The 23,380-nt window shown below is 41.2% G+C and overlaps 1 protein-coding gene across 3 annotated transcripts in view; it reads right to left on the bottom strand.

The window, feature by feature from the left end:
- KLHL29 (kelch like family member 29) overlaps positions 1 to 23,380 on the bottom strand; it is a 1,034,900-nt gene that overhangs the window by 560,063 nt on the left and 451,457 nt on the right. For 2 of the 3 annotated variants that reach the window (XM_073674052.1, XM_073674053.1), the window contains exon 4: positions 18,204 to 18,524. The exons of the other annotated variant lie outside the window; for it this stretch is intronic. In XM_073674052.1, coding sequence (XP_073530153.1) covers positions 18,204 to 18,455 — 252 coding nt within the window. In that variant the 5' untranslated portion in view covers positions 18,456 to 18,524. The remainder of the gene's footprint in view (positions 1 to 18,203; positions 18,525 to 23,380) is intronic. 3 annotated transcript variants of the gene reach the window in all.

The following is a 23,380-nucleotide window of genomic DNA, read 5'->3' as shown; positions in this document are numbered from 1 at the left end:
TATGTCGCAGGCTGTAATTCACATACAACCCTAACCCTGAAGACGTCAATTCCATTCGTGTGCAACTTTTATCTGACCCATCAGCAATTTGGCTTTTTTACAACCATAGGGTCTCGAACAGCCTAATACCCTGCTGTAGCCCTAGCCAAACCTTCAATACGACCGGGCCTTTAGGGAATAACATAAAATAATGGATAAGGCTTTCAACAGTCTAGTACCCTAGTGAAGCCCTAGCCTAACCTTCAATATGATCGGGCCTCTAGCGAAAAATAAGGGATAAGGCCTACAACAGACTAGTATCCTAGTGAAGCCCTAGCCTAACCTTCTGGGGCTTTAGGGACTAGCGTAAACTAAGAGATAAAGTATGTAACAGCCTTGTATCCTAATGTAACCCTAGCCTAGCCCAACATTTCGGGCACTTATGGAACAGCATAAAATAAGGGATAACGCCAACAACAGCTTAGTACCCTAGTGTAAGCCTAGCCTAACCTTTCAGGAATATAATAAAATAAGGGATAACGCCTGCAGCAGTCTAATACCCTAGTGTAGCCCTAGCCTAACCTTCCGAGGCTTTAGGGAATAACATAAAATAAGGGATAAGGTCTGCAATAGCCTAGTACCCTAGTGTAAGTCTAGCCTAACCTTCTGGGGCTTTAGGGAATAGCATAAAAAGGGATAAGGTCTGCAACAGCCTCATACCCTAGTGTAAGCCTAGCCTAACCTTCTGGGGCTTTAGGGAATAGCATAAAATAAGGGACAAGGTCTGCAACAGCCTAATACCCTAGTGTAGCCCTAGCCTAACCATCAATATGATCGGGTCTCTAGCAAAAAAATAAGGGATAAGGCCTACAACAGCCTAGTACACTAGTGTAGCCCTAGCCTAACCTTCAGGGCTTTAGGGAATAGCATCAAATAAGGGATAAAGCATGTAAAAGCCAAGTACCCTAGTGTAGCCTAGCCTAGCCTTCCAGGGCTTTAGGGTATAGCATAAAATAAGGGATAAAGCATGTAACAGCCTAGTACCCTAGTGAAAGCATAAGCCTATCATTTTGGACCTTTAGGGAATAGCGCAAAATAAGGGATAAGGTCTGCAACAGCCTAGTACTCTAGTGTATGCCTAGTCTAACCTTCAATATGACCGGGGCTTTAGGGAACAGCATAAAATAAGGAATAAGGCCTGCAACAGCCTTGTACCATAATGGCAAAAAATGAGGAATAAGGCCTCACTGCACTATAGCGAAGAGACAAAGGAGGTTTCTACGATGTGTCGGCTAATGGCTGGATCCAGCATTAACAGAAGAGCATAATGCACGGGGAAATAAATTGCCATGCCATGTATCACCGTCGGCCGAAAGAAAAATATTACAAACAGGAAGTCGTTAGGATGAATAGCAGAAGAAAGTTATTAAAATCTAATGTTTAAGATGTATAAGAGTTCATTACTGTTTGAAGGAAAGTCATTCATCACCGGCGCTGTTTAAAAAGTCATAGTGTAGTAATAAGCTCGTTCATTTAGCAGACGATTGCATTTATGAAAGCCATAAGTCAGATCAATGACGCAGAGTCAGCGGCGGAGGCAACCGTCAGGACAGACACGGCCGGGCCTCAGTCACTGACTCGTCCCCTAAATTATTTAACAGAAAACCCTCGGCAAGGTGCAATCGGATGTAATTTGCTAATGTCTTTTTAATGCATTTAGGACACAATATTTTCGCTGTACCCTCCACCCCCCCTCCACCATTCTAATTTAGGAGAGCAACACATGGCGGTTATTGAATTTCCATTACTATGAATTATGGCTACAATATATTCCACCCAATATCATCTGCCCGGAGGCTAACATTATTTCTGAAGGTGTTGAAGCAGTCAGCACATTTGCGAAACACAAGACAATAAGAGTCCTTCTAATTTAGCCCGTTCTGATAACGACGCGACACTTCTGACCTTAGCTTTGTTCCCCGGTGGTTTTGCATTTATATTGCATGTTTGATCGACGCGGTTTTAAAGGTGCAGTGTTGTGGTTTTATGGCCAGCAAGCATCTCGCTATGTGTTTTGGCCATAGGGCGAAGAGGAAAATGATATAATATTAGCAAAAAATGACCAAGCTGTAATTTCCAAGTACACAGGCTCATTCTAAAGAAAAACTGTCCTTAATATACAAACTCCATAGGAAAAACATTGGTTATGGTTACCCGGCCCTTTATTAAACTGGCAAAACCTCCAACACCGGCCCTGAAAAGTCCACCTTTTAATACCATGTACCTTTTTAAGCCTCAAATTTGGAGCTAATTAATGTCTCAATATTCCTAAAAAAAACAGCACCAAATCTGCTGTGTAAAGAACTAAACTATGCTGGTGGCCACCACTAGAGGGAGCTCAGAAGCTTGCTACATACTGTGTTATTACTGAATACAATATATAAGCAGTATGCAGTGGACTCCCCCTTGTGGTTGCTGCAAGGTAATGTTTTTGGAACTCTGCATCAGTCCACTATAAGGATTTATTGAGACATTAATCAGAACTTTTTTTTTAAACAATTTACATTAAAAATGGTGAAATTGTGCTCAATATAATGCACTACTCCTTGCACCAATTAGCAGCAATGAATAATCCCAATAATAGTAATAATAGTGATACTACAGTATTATTAGGACGCTCTACACTTCCTACAATACACTACTGGTCGTGCATGGATTGGTTGAGAACAATAGCTGAATGTCAATGTGCGACCTCCTATAACCTCCCCATGAATAGTTATTGTATGGGGGAGACTTCATGCATCAGTTTTAATCATTACCGCATTAGTATTTGGCTCCGGTGAAGACCAGCGGTCGATACATTAGGCAAAGTGCGTCTCTCGAGTGAAGAACATCTCGTCTTGTTTCATAGGAGGGAAAACATATTTTACCCTAATGTAAATGAGATATTAGAGGACATGACCAGCGACTTATTAATAACACTGAAGTTTGCAGAGACACGTCTGCAATTTACAGCAGATCCGTCATCTGCAGCTCGGCCATATCATATAACATAGAAGACTGGATCTGTCTAGAAATATTTGTCAATTTTTATCAATCTAATATCTATCTATTAACTATCTATCTTCTATCCAATATCTATTTTTTCCATGTCCATTCAACTTGTATATATTTATCCATCTATTCTTATATCTATCTAATCTACCTATCTATTTATTATCTATCACATATCTATTTATCTATCTAATATCTATCATCTATCTAACATATATATCTCCTATCTAATATCTATAATTTCTATATCTATCCAATATTTATCTATTTATCCATCTATTCTTTTCAATATGTATCTAATATCTATCTATGAAATATCTATCTTTCTAGAAACCAAAAAACAAAGCAGCACACTGTGCACCAAGATGTCTGCAAACATTGAGTATTTGAATTGTAAACTGCATTGCTGCCTGTAACGATACAGATTATAATCTTAATTAGCCAGAAGTTTAGGTTTGTTAATTCAAGAGAAATACACTATTATCTTTGTGTTGACTTGTAAATGCATGTGTATTTCTGTGGCTGGTCAAGAAGGACAGTGACTAAGCGTGGAACAACAACTAAATATGTTGATTAACCTTTGTGTGGACCCTGTGGCTTGTTGAATCTCAAGACAGGAGGACAAACTAAGCAAATTCATTAAATGCTCAAACAATGAGATCTGAGTGCTGCCCTTTCCCCCCAACCTGTGATTGATGATCTTAGCCACATATGTAAACATAAAAAGGGTTGTTTATCCTGCTGCAAAGAGATTGAGAAGAGCCAGACCATCAGCTTGGTAGCATGGCTTTAACCAAAGAGACACAGATTTGGATTCTACAAATAATCTAATAAATAAATAAATTCCGGCCTAAGGGTATATGGCCCTGACTGGAAAGATACGGATCTGCTCCACTGACCATCAGCGAGCCCATGGATACATTTGGGGAGACCAGGTTGGGACGATGAAGACACCTTGCCCCATGGATATGTTTGGGGTTGCCAGGTAGGACCCTCCGGTCGCCTGGAACCCATGGAGACTTTCGGGGAAGCCAGAATGGGAAAAGCCTATCATCTTGCCCCATGGAAACTCTCAGAGAGGCCAGGGTGGGACCCTCGGATCTCCTGGCCTTGTACCTCGATGGACTGCTAGCTTCCTAAGCTAGCCTGTGCATCTGATTCTCCGTGGGGTCATCATACTTTGTGTGCGGGAAGGATGTAGGGACATCATACTGTGTGTGGGGGGGCTGTTGAAACATCATACTGTGCACGTGGGGGACTTTAGGGACATCATACTGTGTGTGGGAGGCATTGGGGACATCACACTGTGTGTAAGGGGCTGTTGAGATATCATGCTGTGTGGGAGTGACATGGGGCACCATATTTTGTGTGAGAGCAGTGGGGGTATCATACTATGTAGGGGAGGTGTAGTGGGGGCATCATACTGTATGTGTGGGGGGCTGTGGGGACATCACACTGTGTGTAAGGGGCTGTTGAGATATCATGCTGTGTGGGGATGACTGGGAGCATCATATTGTTTGTGGAGGCAGTAGGGGTATCATACTGTCTGGGAGAGGCGTAATTGCAGTATCATACTGGGTTAGGGGTATCATTATGGTGGGAATAACCAACAATACACACACAATGAGGAACCAGTTTCACTGGTGTTTAGGGTTGTGATTTAAAACCTTGGTGAGACCCTTACAATAACACTGTATCTGACAGAAAACACAGGGCATCGTGTTCTCTCCACTCATGTTCAGTTTTGTCATGGTGATATTTTGAGGAACCAAATCAAGATTTACATCAATGTGCACACATACGCTAAACTGGTTTGGATTTAGCATATGTGTTATGATTTATACCATAGTTTTATTGCACGCTTTTCTCAAGTTGTTATGTGATTAGGGCAGACCCGGGCAAAGTGTGGCCCATGGATCGGGTTAGTCAAACACCTGGTAGCAGTGGCATATTGCACCATGCGGCCGACCCTAGTATTTGAATTCTCAAGATGTAGATACAATTGAAAACAATGGTGGAACATGGAGCTGTTGGCACCATTCAGCCTGTGCGTCTGAGTCTCAGTGGGGTCATCATACTGTGTGTTTGGGAGGGATGTAGGGACATTATACTGTGTGTGGGGGCTGTAGAGACATCATACTGTGCGCGTGGGGGCTTTGGGGATATCATACTGTATGTGGGGGCCGTAGAGACATCATCTTGTGCGCATGGGGGCTTTGGGGACATCATACTGAGTGTGGGGGGTGTAGAGACATCATACTGTGCACGTGGGGGCTTTGGGGACATCATACTATGTGTGGGGGGTGTAGAGACATCATACTGTGCACGTGGGGGCTTTGGGGACATCATACTGTGTGTAGGGGCAGTAGAGACATCATAGTGTGCGCGTGGGGGCTTTGGGGACATCATACTATGTGTGGGGGTGTAGAGACATCATACTGTGCACGTGGGGGTTTGGGGACATCATACTGTGTGTAGGGGCTGTAGAGACATCATAGTGTGCGCGTGGGGGCTTTGGGGACATCATACAGTGTGTGGGGGCTGTAGAGATATAGTACTGTGCATGTGGGGGCTTTGGGGACATCATACTGTGTGTGTGGGAGGCTTACACAAACCCTGTATCTGACAGAAAACAAAGGGCCACGTGATCTCTCCGCTCATGTTCAGTTTTGTCATGGCGATATTGTGAGGAACCAAATCACGATTTACATCAATGTTCACACATATGCTAAACTGGTTTGGATTTAGTTATTGATTCAGATCTGCACCTTCTTCATGACAAGGATCAAGAGGCTACCACTTAGAAGGAAATGATGCCAATGTAAACCAATATTGTACAATGTCGGCAGGGTAATTGTATGACCATGCCATCGTCTTGTATGTTTTCTTAGGTCTCTTCTGCAGCTAACTCCTATAGCCAATGAGAATCATCACATCCAGCTCAGACCCTAGAACAAGTCCTACAATTCCTTGGTTGGTTACACAGATAATTGCTCAGCATTTGAAGGTTCGTAGATTTCCTTGGGGAATAACACGGGCGTGATAAGTGGTGGAAAAAGAAGGCCGGGGGTCAGGGGACACAGCATGAAACAGATCATCATTGGCTTCCTCTGTATGTTGACTTCAGCTCACGTGACGTGTTATGTATGACTGGAATCGAAAACAGAGGATTGATACCAGCGGGTCTTCAGTGGTAGGGTAACTACAACCCCAAGCATTACTTGACAATAGCATGCTATGGAAGTATGCTCGGCATAGTAGCTGTCCAACTGCTGGGGAGTAGCAAATTGTTGACCATTGCTCTAAAACACACAGCTAAATCATGGCAAATAACCATAAGCCAAAGGAGTTCTCCGAGAATAGAAAAAAAAATAACCAAAGGATATGTCATCTTAAATATATTCCTAAATACGTTTAAATAACAAATTACACTTGTTTTCTATAAAGGGCGGTAATCACCATAGAAATAAAATATCCGCTCTCTTGTTACTCTAACAGAAACTGTTAAAAAATGTAAATAGGAGAAGTGCCTATGGGATACTGGTGAAAAAAGGAGCAAAGTTGTGGATTTTCAGTGCTGTTGATCAATAATTAAGATCCAGATCGTGAGATGATGGTTCTGTGATTTTTTATTTTATCAATGATTGTTAGTCAATGCGCTTCGAAGTTATTCCAAACTTCTTCTTCAGAACATTACTAAGTGGTTAGAAGAAGTTTTGAATAACTTCGAAGTGCGTTGACTAACAATCATTGATAAAATAAAAAATCGCAGCACTATCACGAACTGGATCTTAAATATTGATCAGCAGCATGGAAAGTCCACAACTTTGCATCTTTATCCTGCATTACTGGTAGGAAGACCCATGGATCTGCAGCAGCTCTATATGGCTGTGTGCTCACAACCTCATCAGGTTAGCAGAACTTTAATTATTAATTATTCTTTTACTCGCTTAAGACCCTATTTTGCGCTTTTTGCTCATAGTTTCTTCTATAGGATACTAAAGTAAGAACAAAGTTGCTCACACTGCTGTCCACCATGTCTATCTGATCTAACACTGGAGACACAAAGGGTGCTGAGGTAAGAATAATCTGCTCACACTGCTGTCCACCCTTTCTATCTGATCTAATGCTGGAGATACAAAGGGTGCTGAGGTAAGAATAATCTGCTCACACTGCTGTCCACCATGTCTATCTGATCTAACACTGGAGACACAAAGGGTGCTGAGGTAAGAATAATCTGCTCACACTGCTGTCCACCCTTTCTATCTGATCTAATGCTGGAGATACAAAGGGTGCTGAGGTAAGAATAATCTGCTCACACTGCTGTCCACCCTGTCTATCTGATCTAACACTGGAGACACAAAGGATGCTGAGGTAAGAATAAGCTGCTCATACTGCTGTCCACCATCTTTCTGATCTAATAGATGAGATATCAGGGGTCCTAAGGTAAGAAGAGGCTACTCACACTGCTGTCCACCCTGTCTACCTGATCTGATACTGGAGAAATCAGGGTTGCTGAGGTAAGAAGAGACTGCTCACACTTCCAACCATCCTGCCTTTCTGATCTAATACTGGAAATACTAATGGTGCTGAGGTATGAAGAGGCTGCTCACACTGCTGTCCATCATATCTAACTAATCTAACACTAGAGATACCAGGGGCACTGAGGAAAGAAGAGGCTGCTCACACTGCTATCCACTCAGTCTATCTGATCTAATACTGGCGATACTGGGGAAGTTGCGGTAAGAAGAGGCTGCTCACACTGCCACCCACCCTGCCTTTCTGACCTAATACTGGAGATACGAATGGTGCTGAGGTAAGAATAGACTGCTCACACTACCGACTACTCTGTCTGTCTGATCTAATACTGGAGATACCAGTGATGGTGAGTTAAGAAGAGGCGGCTCACACTCATGTCCACCCTGTCTATCTGATCTAATACTGGAGATACCATGAGAGCTAAGGTAAGACTATGCTGCTCAAACTATCTACCCTATCTTTCCAATCTAGTATACGGATATACCAGGGGGAGTTTAGGTAAGAAGAGGCTGCCTACACTGCTGGTAGTCAAAGTGAATTTTAGACTACCAAAAGCTTCAAGGTAACCATGTAACTTGGTTGAACCTATTGATCATAATGGTGTCCGACAGAGTAGAGCTTAAAATCAAATAAAAAGAATAATAATATTGTTTTATATATAATTTAAAGTCCATACTTATATATCTGCTTGAGCAAATGCGTAATGTTGCAAAAAAAGCTTTATCACAAGCAAAACCTGTATTAAAATACAGTATAAACAATTTATAGTTCTATGTGCATTTTGCATGCTCCTTATTCCTATGTGTAGCCAATAAATTTTCCATGAACGCATATCTTGGACTTCGATTATGGTGGGAGCTTAGAAGGTATTCGCTGGTGACCACAGAGGTCTGTTATGTACAGACGTTTCCTCTCTTGCTCACCACTAAGTTTTGGAAACCTCAACAGACTGGACTTTGACTTCCATCCTACTCGGGGAAAGAAATCAGTGGTATTAGCGTGCAGCAGAACATATGAGATCATCAAAGTCATTGATTATAGACCATAGAGATGGTTGTGCTTCATATATTGCTGATAAAGGGTTATTTTAAGGTTTCATACATAGGTTTCCATTCACTTCAATGATGAGAAACCAGGCAGTTGTGACCACATCATCACTGGAACATTGGACCAAGGCTTGGGTTTGAAAATCAGTCGTCAGTTTTCATAATTCTTTCCCAAAGCATGTAAGAAAGTTGTAGAATATATTTCTTAAAAAATATTAAAATCTACTTTAACCCTTGAGAGAGGATCTCTACTCACGTTTGACTGTAATAGACAGTATACAGCCAAATATCGCGGAACGCCGCTGCTACGTCGCGGCATAGTCGAAGTGGATGGGGTTGCGTTGACCGATCGTGACAAACAAGTCATAAAAATCCAAATGGTTTTGATTTTTTGGCATTTGGGTGTCAAGGTGACTTGGGGGTCACAGCACAACCCCGCTTACATTTTGCTGTTCTGCAGCAGCGGCATAGCGCCATTTGTAGCCAGGTGACATCCATATGGTATAAGGTGAAGTGTAGCTGCAGACTAAGGGAAATGACAGCAGCACGCCTAATGGTTTTGTAAAGGAAAAGCATTCTAAGGAAACCCGACCGTACTCTGACTTACGCTGCTGTGGAATGGCCTCGTCAGGGAGGTTATACAGACGAGTAAATGTTTATGTTGCCACTGAAACAGAAATATATACTTATTTTGCCAGAAAAGGAAGCAAAACCTCTTAGCGCCATAAAATGTACGAGACCACTTTACATTGTTTCCCCCCTCCACATCACCCCCCCAAATTCTTTGGATCAGACTCCCAATAACCAAACAAATGGCTGCAATAAAGTCTCAAAAACAGCTTTTTCTCAGTATTATATTACAAATATAAATAGGAAATAAGTGAAAAAATCAGAAGTATCTGATATACAGACAAGAAAATATGGTATGAAATTCAGAATTAAAACAAAATATAACAGAGTTCAAATTATTTGCTTTTTGTTTCCTAAAATATGATTGACAGAAAGCATTATAAGACATTTTATTTATTTTTTTAATTTAAGTAGTACATCAGACAGCAAGATGACATCAGTTTTACAATACTAGGTAAATCCAAAAATCAGATAACAAATGGAATGCCTCATATCAAGATACAGGAATGTCCCTTTGGAATAAGATTGACAGGAGGGCTGCAGAAGAGGTTAAAAGTTTGATGGAAGTAGTAGGGTGAGGGTAAATTAAACTGCAACAGGTAACTTATAGGATGCTTTATATTGAGGGAAAGGATATCACTCAGGAATGAGATTGTCAGGAGGGCATCAGAAGATGTTATGAGCTGTGAAGAAACTAATATCAGTAGTTGTGAGGGCAAATTAAAAAGCCAGACAACATCAGATTTAGAATTTTAGATAAATCTATGAAGCAGATAACAAACAGGGTGTCTTGTATCAGGATAAAAGAACATCCTATCACTTGCTCCAAAAAAAAAGAAGTTAAATATCATATAAAAAAACACTGAAGTTCCCTGATTCTGTCACTCTTTTTCGTTTTGCTCTGTGTCACTCAATTGCAGAGATATTCACATTTTTCTTCTGGAGTGCACTATGTGAAATCTCTGATCTGCGGTTCAACTGGGCGTTTCTCTCACAGTCTTCTCTGGGGGTGGGTGTCTTCACTCCTCCCTCCTAGATGCTTTGAACGGCAAAGTCTGTGATTACTAGACTGCCACATCAGCTGCCGAGCTGTCATTAGCAGCATCTGGGAGTTGAAGTCAAAGTGTACACCCCCACAGAGAAAACTGTGAAGAAACGCCCAGTTGGACTCCAAAGCAGAGATTACATATGCAGCGCTCCAAAAGAAACAAATGTGAATATCTCCGCAATGGAGCGACGCAGCTCAAAATGGAAAAAAGAGTCCGAATAAGGAGAGCTGAGGGTTTTATTTTTACAAGATGTCCTCTATGAAGATTCACAGGAGGGCTTCATATTGGTTAAAAGGTTAATGCAAGTAATAGTGGTACGGCAAATAAAACTGTAAGATGTGTAAGATGACCTCAGTTATACAAAGCTAGATTAATACAAAAAGCGGGCAACATATAGGATACCTTATACTGAAATAAAGGATGTCCCTTAGGACTACGATTGACAGGAGGACATTGGAAGATGTTAGGTGGAAATTAATATAAGTGGTGGTGTGAGAAAATGAAAAAGCCACGCAACATCAGTTTTACAATTTTAGATAAATCCATAAAGAAGATAAGAAGAATGTCTCGCATTAAGATTAAGGAATGTCCCCCAAGAATAGAATTGACAGGATGGCCACAGAAGAGGTGAGAAGGTTTATGCAAGTGGTCGGTCAAATACACAGATAGATAAATTCAAAAAGCAGGTAACGTATAGGATGCCTTAACTTGACATAAAGAATATCCCTTAGGAACGAGTTTGACAGCAATGGCCTCAAAGGTTGAAAGGTTTATGGATGTTGTAGCCGTACGGCAAATTAAACGGCATGATGGCCCCAGTTATACATAGCTAGATAAATAACAAAAAACAGGTAACATACAGGATGCCTTGTGGTGAGATAAAGGAGGTCCCTTAGGAATGAGATTGACAGGAGGACATCGGAAGACGTTATGAGCTTTTGTGAAAACGAACATGAAGAGTTGGTGGACAAATTAAACAACAAGACAACATGGGTTTTACAATTTTGGATAAATTCAAAAAGCGCCTTTCTGACATTTGTTTTATACTTTAATACTAGATAATAGGATCAGATAACAAATAGGAGACTTCATATGGAGGAGAGGTGTCCCATAGGAGCTAGAGGCAATTAAACAGCAGCATGAGAATGATACATGAATTATTTGTGATGAATTAAACCTAGCAACAAGTAGAATTCACATGGGATGCCAGACATGAGTAAGAATGAGAAGGGGGCGCCCGAAGAAGAAAATGAGTCTTACGGGAAAGGACTATGGTGTAGGCAAATTCTACTGAAACTTGGTACAGTAGCATAGCGTGAGGTTGCGGGGGGCACAGGGGCGTGTTACACTCCTGGTCTGGGCTTTGCTCCCCTCACCTCGGTCCGTTGGCCTTTGTTGTGCTCTACGTTGGGCTTTGCAGGTTGCCCGGCGTGTGACATCATCTCCCTAGGTCTTTTAAGGCCCATTAGAACTCACACCTGTGTCTTCGGATTGATTCCAGACTCTAATTTAGTACTCTCCAGCTCCTGTGCACACCGTGCTATCCTGCTTCTATCTGTGCTGACCTCTTTTTGTTCTTTCTGCTGTTCTTGCCAGCGCTGAGTACAGTACACATATTCCAGACTTATGGCCGGCACCACAGGCGAGCACCACTTTGAACTGTACCGGTGTGAACTTGACGCCGACTCAGTTGGATCCCGTGGCAGAACAAGGAGCCATAGCCTCCCTGCTCCTCCACTCTCTGTCCTATAGAACACAGGCTGCTGTAGGTCTATGGCCAACAAAATGTCAGCGTCTCGGGGCTAGTGGCGCAATGACGTTACTGCATTGCACTGCTTGGGTAGGCCCACTGTGTGTGCAGGAGAGAAGAGGACTTGGTCAATCAGATAAGGGTTTCTTTTTGCAGGGGGTGGAATAAAGGTGCCATTATTTCTTTTGGACAAGGCACTCAGCCTTTTTAAGTGGGTAATAATACTTTCTAAGGGGGCATTATTCGATTTATTGGGGCACTCATGGCTGCATTATTATTGGTTTAGTAACCCACGCTATGCTACTAAATTGGTATCAGTTAAATGAGTCTATGTAATGAAATTGGACTGCAGGGCCTTGACGGAGTGCCACCGGCACCAGCAATATGTGTTAAAAGGGTATATAATTATAAAATTCCACAATATTCAGATTAATGGAGGATGACTTTTGGGGTTTCACAGATCTGGAGCATGAAGGCACTATATTTAGCTTTTCACTAGCAAAACGGCACTCTTGTCCACCAACTTTGCAAAGTACCATCTGGTAACACGGACACGGTGCATGGATCTTTTCAGTTTATGAAGGTTCTTAACTAGACTATAAATGGTAGGTAGGCCATTATTTACTATGGTGGGAAAGTTGTGTTGATAATGGTTATAATTTTTTGGAAGTATATTACTCAAGGTGGAGAACAGGTGGTGCGTCATCCAACAGTCCAAAAATAACAATAGGGTATAATGGGAAATCAGTAGTAACTTTCTTGAAAAATTTGTAAGGAAGTAACATGTAGAGTGATGTGGGAGATGGTCCATGTAGGAAGATGTGGGAGATGGTCAATGCATGATAATGTGGGAGATGGTCTATGCAGGATGATGTGGGAGATGGTTCATGTAGGGTGATGTGGGAGGTGGTCCATGTAAGATGGTGTGGGAGATGATCCATGTAGGATGATGTGGGAGATGGTCCATGTAGGATGATGTGGGAGATGGTCCATGTAGGATGATGTGGAAGATGGTCCATGTAGGATAATGTGGGAGAAGGTCCATGTAGGATGATGTGGGAGATGGTCCATGCTGGATGATGTGGGAGACGATCTATGTAAGATGATGTGGGAGATGGTCCATGTAAGATGATGTGGGAGATGGTCCATGTAAGATGATGTGGGAGATGGTCCATGTAAGATGATGTGGGAGATGGTTCATGTAAGATGATGTGGGAGATGGTCCAAGTGGGATGATGTGAAAGATAGTCCATGTAGGATGCTGTGAGAGATGATCCATGTAAGATCATGTGGGAGATGGTCCATGTAAGATGATGTGGTAGATGGTCCATGTAAGACGATGTGGGAGATGGTCCATGTAAGATGATGTGGGAGATGGCCCATGTAAGATGATGTGGGAGAATGATGTGGGAGATGGTCCATGTAGGATGATGTGGGAGATGGTCCATGTAGGATGATGTGGGAGATGGTCCATGTAAGACGATGTGGGAGATGGTCCATGTAAGATGATGTGGGAGATGGTCCATGTAGGATGATGTGGGAGATGGTCCATGTAGGATGATGTGGGAGATGGTCCACGTAGGATGATGTGGGAGATGGTCCATGTAAGATGATGTGGGAGATGGTCCATGTAAGATGATGTGGGAGATGGTCCATGTGGGATGAAGTGGGAGATGGTCCATGTAGGATGATGTGGGAGATGGTCCATGTAGGATGATGTGGGAGATGGTATATGCATAAGATGGACAGGAGGTCCTAAAATAGATATATATGCGATAGGTAAGGACATACGTGCCTTTAAACACAGTAGTTTCAATGAAAATTACATGACATACAGTGTGGATCCGGCAATATCATACGATTTTACAATAAAAAAAAAACAACTAAATAGTACATAAAATCGTCCTCAATGTATGAATCCCCGGCACAGCTGAAGAAATGACAGACAAGTTCTTCGAGATCGCTTTATTGCTAGACCTCGCTTGTTTATTCGGAATCAGATCATGGCCCTGACAACCATAATGTACCCAGGAAGTTGGAAATAACATTCACGTCTCACCAAGCCGAAGAAAGAGCTAAGACGTGTCATCACTTCGGGAGAAGACCAAAACGTTTGACCGAATGATTGACAGGTTGATTGCTGCAAAATGCAACCATTTAGATACAATTGAGTCTGGTAAAAGGCGCTACATGAGATATTCTGGGGGATTACGGATATTGCACTGATCTATTCTGCTACCTTTTTTTTTCCAACCAGTCATCAGATGAGAATGGAAAGAGTTCAAATTCATTGGGCTAAGAAAGTGTTTTATGGACCAATGGCTTATGATGACGCTTTTTGGTACCAGGACTGGGTACATATCTAATATATAAAGCTTAATGTGTGTGTGTGTATGTATGTATGTATGTATGTATGTGTGTATGTATGTATGTGTGTATGTATGTATGTATGTGTGTATGTATGTATGTGTGTATGTATGTATGTATGTATGTATGTATGTATGTGTGTATGTATGTATGTATGTGTGTATGTATGTATGTGTGTATGTATGTATGTATGTGTGTATGTATGTATGTGTGTATGTATGTATGTATGTATGTATGTATGTATGTGTGTATGTATGTATGTATGTGTGTATGTATGTATGTATGTATGTGTGTATGTATGTGTGTATGTATGTATGTGTGTATGTGTGTATGTATGTATGTATGTATGTATGTATGTGTGTATGTATGTATGTATGTATGTGTGTATGTATGTGTGTATGTATGTATGTATGTATGTATGTATGTGTGTATGTATGTGTGTATGTATGTATGTGTGTATGTGTGTATGTATGTATGTATGTATGTATGTATGTATGTATGTATGTATGTATGTATGTATGTATGTATGTGTGTATGTATGTATGTATGTATGTGTGTATGTCCGGGATTGGCATCTGCACCGTCGCAGCTACAGCCACAAAATTTTGCACAGTCACACGTCTGGACCCCGAGAGCGTCATAGGCTATGTTGTGAGGCGAAATTTTAACCCCGCGCGTTCCAATTCAACAAACAATTTTGCCCCTATCTACATAATGGGGAAAAAGTGAAAGGAAAAGTGTTGGAGGCAAATTGACAGCTGCCACATGTGAACAAGGGAGAATTAAAGAATGAGAGCGATGGCGCCAAAGAGTATATACCGTACAGTGGCTAAGGTGGGACCCCGACATGGGATACTCATACTCACCACAAACGGGGATATGAACACACACACAAAATGCGCCACACACTACCACGTGCTTGAACACATATACCACCCTCAGCACACACAAAACTCATCTCACAAAGATTTATCAGGCTGCCAATAACAACCAATCACAGCTCAGCTTCTATTTTGCTACAGTTAATTAATTTGAGCTGTGATTGGTTAATATAGGCAACAAAGGACATTCTCAGTATAACAAAGCTTGTGTAAGGTAATAAGATGTCAGTTAGGGTGTGTTGGTGGAAAGGCTGATGTCAGTCACATTACTTCTATGTGAGAGGATATAGAAACTGCCAGTTACAGACTATTTTTACCACAATAATGCCTCATAAGAAAAGGAATTTCATGGCACGAATGTCAGCTGATGCAAAAAGAAAAGCTGCATTACGGGCCAATGAAAAATGTGAAGACCAAGAAACAAGGCTGACACACATGAGAACAGCAGCTGCTTCCTCAAGAGCCAATGAACTTTCTGAGCAGAGGGAAGCGAGGCTTGCAGACAAGAGAATAAGAGCTGCTTCCTCAAGGGCCAATGAACTTTCTGAGGAGAGGGAAGCGAGGCTTGCAGACATGAAAACAAGAGCTGCTTCCTCAAGAGCCAATGAACTTTCTGAGGAGAGGGAAGCGAGGCTTGCAGACATGAAAACAAGAGCTGCTTCCTCAAGAGCCAATGAACTTTCTGAGGAGAGGGAAGCGAGGCTTGCAGACATGAAAACAAGAGCTGCTTCCTCAAGAGCCAATGAACTTTCTGAGGAGAGGGAAGCGAGGCTTGCAGACATGAAAACAAGAGCTGCTTCCTCAAGGGCCAATGAACTTTCTGAGGAGAGAGAAGCGAGGCTTGCAGACAAGAGAACAAGAACTGCTTCCTCAAGAGCCAATGAACTTTCTATCTATTTGTTTTGTGGTTTTTGTGTGGAGAATAAATTTTTGTTAACACATTCTATTTTGCTAACAGCAGTTATTAACCCGGGCGAAGCCGGGTAGTACAGCTAGTTTCTAATAAAATACAATATTGAAGAGGTTGGCCACCTTTGGGGACATTTTTTTCTTTATTTAAATGAATGTATTTGGCAACAAAAAAAAATTTGCAATTGTGTTTCAGTAAAAAATGTGCACCGTTTTGCTTTTTACATGATCTTTGTTTTGTTTTATACTCAACTTGATGCTCTATGGTCATAAATCTGCTTAGAACAGGTCAGAAAAAGACAGATAAAAGAGTTACAAGCTCTCCTGCCAAATGTCAGAATGGTCTCACTGACGGATTCTCAGGTAACTCATTCTGCAGCAAGTAATAGACATTGCAAAACAAAGGCACACGGTGCAATTTTTTAAAGGAAACACAATTGCAAAAATGATTTTTGGCCCAAATCACATGCATTTAAGTAAAAAAAAATTTTAAAAAAGGTAGACAACCCCTTTAAGGGAGAATCTGCTTGAAATACTTCCTCTCACATAATTGATATGAGTAAAGCAATATATTAAGGCTACCTAACTCCTTTGCTGCACCAGGTGAAGTTTTCAACCAGAAATTGATATTGACAAGAGGACCACCCGTCATCTTGACATTTGCCGAATTCATCTGGCTAATCATAATGATGTCCCCTCAAGATATAACTGCTGGTTACCAAATTTGCAAAACAAAACCATCCCAGCTTCAAACCATTAGGACACTCTATGTTTTTGATGAAGTCTTTAATAGTCATTTCTAGAACCAATAGCCAAGGACACCAAGTCAGAATTGGATCCACATGAAGATTTGCTCAAGGTATCATGCTACATCCACCAGTAACAAAAGGTCAGAGTCATAGACATATGCCAGAGTGATATAATTCAGTTCCTTTAGTTTTTTTTTTCATTTTGTAATGGCACATTAAGAATTTTACTATGTGAACAAATAAATACACCTACTGTAATATATGCAAAAAAACAGGCACACCTCCGAGGATCACCTGCAGATGAAAGAAGCCATATGTCTCCTCGGAATATGTACCATACAGTTCAAGATGGGTAACTCTTGACATCGCGAATGGGGAATAGGTGGGATTAGAAAATTATTTAGACCAAGCACACAGAAAAGACCAAGAACACAGACCAAGGATTATTTAGACCAAGGACACAGAATATTGAGAGTCACTTCGCTTTACTCGGTGGTTCAAAGTGGGTTTTACACCAGGGAAAGAAAAACATGATGAGTACAATTGGTTTGGGGGTTCCTTTGGCCCCACCAGGGTGAATAGTTATCCCTTAACTCCAAAGTAACCTCCAAATTAGGCAGGCTTTCTGATGGACCTTTGGAGATGAATCACTTCATCACAGCCTTTGGGGCCTTTGGAATGTCCTTTGGTACTCTAATGGTCCAGGCCAATCCTGATCAATGACCACACAAGAACCCTTTGTTGGTAATGAGAATTAATTCACCCTCTAATTTTCTCTGTTTAATTTTGGTTCCTCCATCATGTTTGTGGGTGGAAAAAATCATTGTGAGACCCCACATTGATCCTCAATATTCTGCGGCTACAATGGAAATCATAGTTCCGTTCTGAAAGTACATTACATTTTAGGACTGTCCTGTTAAAAACATACTAAATATGCCTAAAATGGTAAATTACGAAACTTACTAATACAGAAAAATGATCTAGGGTTCCCTGAGGGTGTCGGCGCATCATCAGTTTGTCAAGGGGATTGGCTGACTGCTCATTTCGCCAGCTAAGCCAGCCTCCTTGTTCATAAAGGTCAAAACATAAACCAGAGCGAATATATCTTCAGATTGGAGAAAATTGACCTATAGGCTGCATGTTGCATAACTTGGTGTTTAAAAGCATAATTAGGTATATATATATTTTTTAAAACCATGAAACTAAAATTCAGTATGTCCCCTCAAAAATTCTTTATAACGTTTTCTTACTTTAGACGCTGAAGCTGCAGAAGGGTTGCTTGCGTTGCTTGTCACGGCATCACTGCCAACCGTCGTAGAAGTGGTGGATGTAGGTGTGGGAAGACGGGATGGTACAATTGGTAGAGGCAGCAGTCCCGGTCTATTGTTGCCATTGACCATACTGTTGGCATTACTTGTGTTCATATGATTGCTACTTGGACTCCACTCCCACCTTTCCCATCCTCCGCAGAAATCCCTCTCGAACCTACTGTGCCGCGACATCCTGGAACGTAAACTTTCACGCAGGGCAGCTTTCCTCCCCTTTTCCAATTCTTCTGTTACCAAGAAGAGCTGAAACAATGAACAAAAAAAAAAAAAGAAGAAATGAAATATTACAAAAAAAAAGGATGAAATTCCTAGAATCTCATAAATGAGAAACATTATTTATAGGAGACTTCTATGTGATAATTGATGTGAAATCTCAGCAAGCCCACTGAGTATAATGAGCACAAAAAAAAATTATTTCTCCTAGCGTATAACAGCATAATTATTAGCAATGAAAGTTCATTCTTTGAAAATCAAAAAAATAAAAAAGTTGAGAACAGAACTTGGAACGGCTCCTGCTGTTTTCATTTAGAAAGTAATAAATCCTAAACCAATTTCTATTCGCCTGCCTTTCATCATGGAATTGTAAACCACTAGATAAACCGCGTTGCTGTATCGGGAGACAAAAGACCCGGTGATTAGGACCTGGTTAAATTTAGTCAATACAATTACTGAATGGATTGTGTTTCTTGTCATATATGGAGGGGGCATTAAACCCGCTCAATTAAGGTATCAATGTGAAGTGGCCATTAGCTGCATGTATACAACAGTACATACATCAATCGCTCAGAAAAAAAATTATAAGAGTATCCGTCAAGAAAGGTGAAAATTGATAACATTTTCCAATTTTTCCAATTTTTCAAATTTTCCAATCTCACTTTTAACAGGCGCTTCTTTGATTTGCTTCTGGTAAACAATATTTAATAAAAATGATTTTTTGCACTTTATTTTTATGACTTTCAACGAATTCCTGAACGTTAACAGGACTGCCAGAACGTTCACACGAGAAAATACAATTTCATTTCAGCTATACTGTCATGGGAACTCAATGGAAAACATGATTGTGTTTACCAAGAAGCAAATCTATAGATGACATCAGAATATTTTCAGCTACACAAAAAAAAAATAAAAAATTAAGTTCCTGGATTGAACAGATAGGAAGGATTTTACTTTCCTCCCAGGGACTGAGTTCTCAAAGACTGAAAAGAGGCAAAAAGTGTAAGTAAGCCAGAACACAATAATAAAACAAGAAAATAAATCAACCAAGCCATAGGATATTTCCATATAAATCAGCCATTCCGTTATGACCACTGACGGATGAAGTAGATAATATTGTCTTGTGACCGTGATGCCTGTCAATCACGTAACATAAGCATATACTGTAGTCAGCTCTTTAAGTTGATATGTTGGAAGCGAGAAAAATGGGCAAGTGTAAGGATCTGAGTGACCTTGACTTGGGTTATACGACTAGGTCAGAGCATCACAAAATCAGTAGGTCTTGTGGGGTACTAAGCTGTGCCTAGCACCTACAAAAGTGAAGGGACAACCAGTGCACCGGCAACGAGTTCACGAATGGCCAAGACTCATTGCTGAGTGTAGGAAGAGAAGTTTAGCCAGTCTGGTTCAATCACACAGAAGAGCGACTGAAGCAAGAATTGCTAAAAACTTTACTGCTGGCTATGATAAAAAAAGTATCAAGACATGAGGAACATCACAGCTTGTTACGAATGGGACCGCATAGACACAAACCGTACCTAATGCTCATGCTGTGTGACCACTGTCCAACAATGCCTACAAGGGGCATGTGAGTAATGGACCATAGTGAAATGGAAGAAGGTGACCCGGTGTAATAAATCATAATGTGAACACCCAGGCGCGTGTAGGTCACTTCCCAGGTGAAGAGATGGCACAAGGATGATCTATGAGAAGAAGACAAGCCGGTGAAGATAGTGTGATGGGGAAGGGAAAGCTCTACTGGGAAACTTTAGGTCCCAACATCATATAGATGTCACAGCTAAAGAACCCAGTTCTGTAACTTGAACTTATGGGCCCCATAAATCTTCCACAGGGCCCCCAACTATCATGGGCCTTTGTTAGCGTGGGCTTATTAGGGTTGGACCTTCTAGGTCTGCTGCATTTCAAAAACTGTTCAGAAATGGTCTGAGAAACAAAGAGATCAGGGTGGTGACTTGTCTCCAAATTATCCAGACCTCAATTACCTTTAGGATCTGTTGGCATTGACTTAATAGGGTTGGACCTTCTACAGTACGTCTGCAGCATTTGCAAAAACTGTTCAGAAATGATCTGAGAAACAAAGAGATCAGGGTGGTGACATATCTCCAAATTACCCAGAACTCACAACACCTTTGGGATGTGCTGGAAAATAAGTCTGATAAATGGAGGCCTCACCGAACAATGCACAGGATGGGTTGTCCAAGCTTAGGGTTCAAGTCTAAAGTCACCCTATGTGGCTGCAGACTTGTGAATCCTCACAGCGAGTGCACTGCAGGCTGTCAGGATTCTCCAATGCTGCCGCTGAGAGTGAGCGGGCGCATGACTTCAAGTATGTGATCTGCATACATGTGGTCACATGCCAACTAGAAGTGCTTAGCCTCACTCAATACAAGATGACTTGTGGCTGAAAGGGTGCAAATTGCATAATTAGTCACATGACTGCCCGTTCCTGGTGCTGGCATAGAAAATCCCGACAGTGTGCACTGTGTGCGCAAGTCTGCAGTCACATAGAGTGACTTCAGACTTGAACCTCAAGCCTGGACAACCATTTTAAAGTATATGCTGCTAATATTTTTGTGCTATGAAGGGTCCAAGTTGATTTTGCGGCACATATATGGTGTTTTTTTATGGTATATATTTTGGAAGAGGAAATACAGACAGGAGGGGAGAGGAGGGGATGTGGCTGCAGTTTCTATCTACTTTAGTGTGTAACAGCATGCTGTGAGAGGGGAGGAAGAGCAGATAGTCCTTTCTACAAGCATGGATTGAACAGATATCCATGCACACTAAATCTACTACACACTGGTGATAAGGAGGGCCTGTAATTTTCTGGGAAAATGCATAGGAGAAAAAAACAATAAAAAAAATCTTTATTTTTTCCTCTTTTTTTTTAAATGCCTAATTTTTAGGAGTAAAAAAAAAATAGAAAAAAAATATTCAAAGCTTTTACAGGAGACAAGATAGTCATTTTTACTTGTGCAGAAACAGAACAGATGTCTCCTTCTCATATTGTACACATAGATGAAGGTATTGCTGGGATTTCTGACACTCTTTAAATACCATAATGTGAGTTTAAGCCCCCAGGTACAATTCATCAGAACTAATTTCCTCTCTTTATGGCACAAATCGGCAAAACCTAAATTGTAGTCCAATCAGCATCAGAGAATTACATCTGAAGGAACGCAGCGAATGACAAATTGTATCCGGCGCTGCCATCCCCACCGCAGTTAGGAGGCTCGTAAAAGCGCGATTTTACGTAAAGTGCCAGCAGACCTATTACTATTTATGGCAAAAATACTGCAAATTCATAAAGGAAAGATTTTCATGGGTTCCCGTCCTTGCAGCAGGTTGTGTAATGAAATTGTAACGCCGTTCAATAAGCTTTTCTTTTTTTTGATTGTAATGTTTTCTAATGGTAAATGAACTGTAAGGGGAAACAAAATGTTATCTGTAAATTGAAATACACAGGAATGAATAATGTGCGGCCGCAGATAATCTGTCCCATTGTCTATTTATATCACATATTTTGTGGGAGGCAGAAGTCTTTACATGAACATATGTATGAGATGATAAAAACAAAAGCCGATGTTCCAGAATATGCTGTCATTATTTGTCATTACACTGGAACCACAATCCTGGCATAAATACACAGAGAGACCTGAGATAGAGAGACAGATAGAGAGACGTGAGATAGAGAGACAGACAGATAGAGAGACGTGAGATAGAGAGACAGACAGATAGAGAGACGTGAGATAGAGAGACAGACAGATAGAGAGACGTGAGATAGAGAGACAGACAGAGAGACAGAAAGAGAGACGTGAGATAGAGAGAGAGAGACAGATAGAGAGACGTGAGATAGAGAGACGTGAGATAGAGAGACGTGAGATAGAGAGACGTGAGATAGAGAGATGTGAAATTGAGAGAGAGAGACAGATAGAGAGATGTGAGATAGAGAGATAGATAGAGAGACAGATAGAGAGACGTGAGATAGAGAGACAGATAGAGAGACGTGAGATAGAGAGACAGATAGAGAGACGTGAGATAGAGAGAGAGACATAGATAGAGATAGAGAGACGTGAGAGAGAGATGTGAGATAGATAGAGAGACGTGAGATAGAGAGAGAGAGAGACGTGAGATAGAGAGACAGAAAGACAGATAGAGAGACGTGAGATAGAGAGAGAGACGTGAGATAGAGACATAGATAGAGAGACATAGATAGAGATAGAGAGACGTGAGATAGAGAGAGACATGAGATAGAGACAGATAGAGAGACGTGAGATAGAGAGAGACGTGAGATAGAGAGACATAGATAGACATAGATAGAGATAGAAAGACGTGAGATAGAGAGAGAGAGAAGTGAGAAAGAGAGACGTGAGATAGAGAGACATAGATAGAGAGACATAGATAGAGAGAGAGACATGAGATAGAGAAACATGAGATAGGGAGAAGTGAGATAGAGAGATAGAGACGTGAGATAGAGAGACATAGATAGAGAGATAGACACGTGAGATTGAGAGAAGTGAGATAGAGAGATAGAGAGACGTGAGATAGAGAGACGTAAGATAGAGAGACGTGAGATAGAGAGATAGAGAGACGTGAGCTAGAGAGAAAGAGAGAAGTGAGATAGACGTGAGAGAGACATGAGATAGGGAGAAGTGAGATAGAGAGATGTGAGATAGAGAGACGTGAGATAGAGAGAGAGATGTGAAATAGAGAGACGTGAGATAGAGAGACGTGAGATAGTGAGATAGAGAAGTGAGCTAGAGAGACATAGTTAGAGAGACGTGAGATAGAGAGATGTGAGATAGAGAGACGTGAGTTAGAGACATAGAGAGATAGAGAGACACGAGATAAATAGAGAGACGTGA

This window comes from Phyllobates terribilis, unplaced genomic scaffold (genome assembly GCF_046119375.1).
Source record: "Phyllobates terribilis strain yellow unplaced genomic scaffold, ASM4611937v1 Scaffold_3__8_contigs__length_932513732, whole genome shotgun sequence".
NCBI lineage: Eukaryota > Metazoa > Chordata > Amphibia > Anura > Dendrobatidae > Phyllobates > Phyllobates terribilis.
This window is presented reverse-complemented; position numbering and strand designations above follow the sequence as displayed.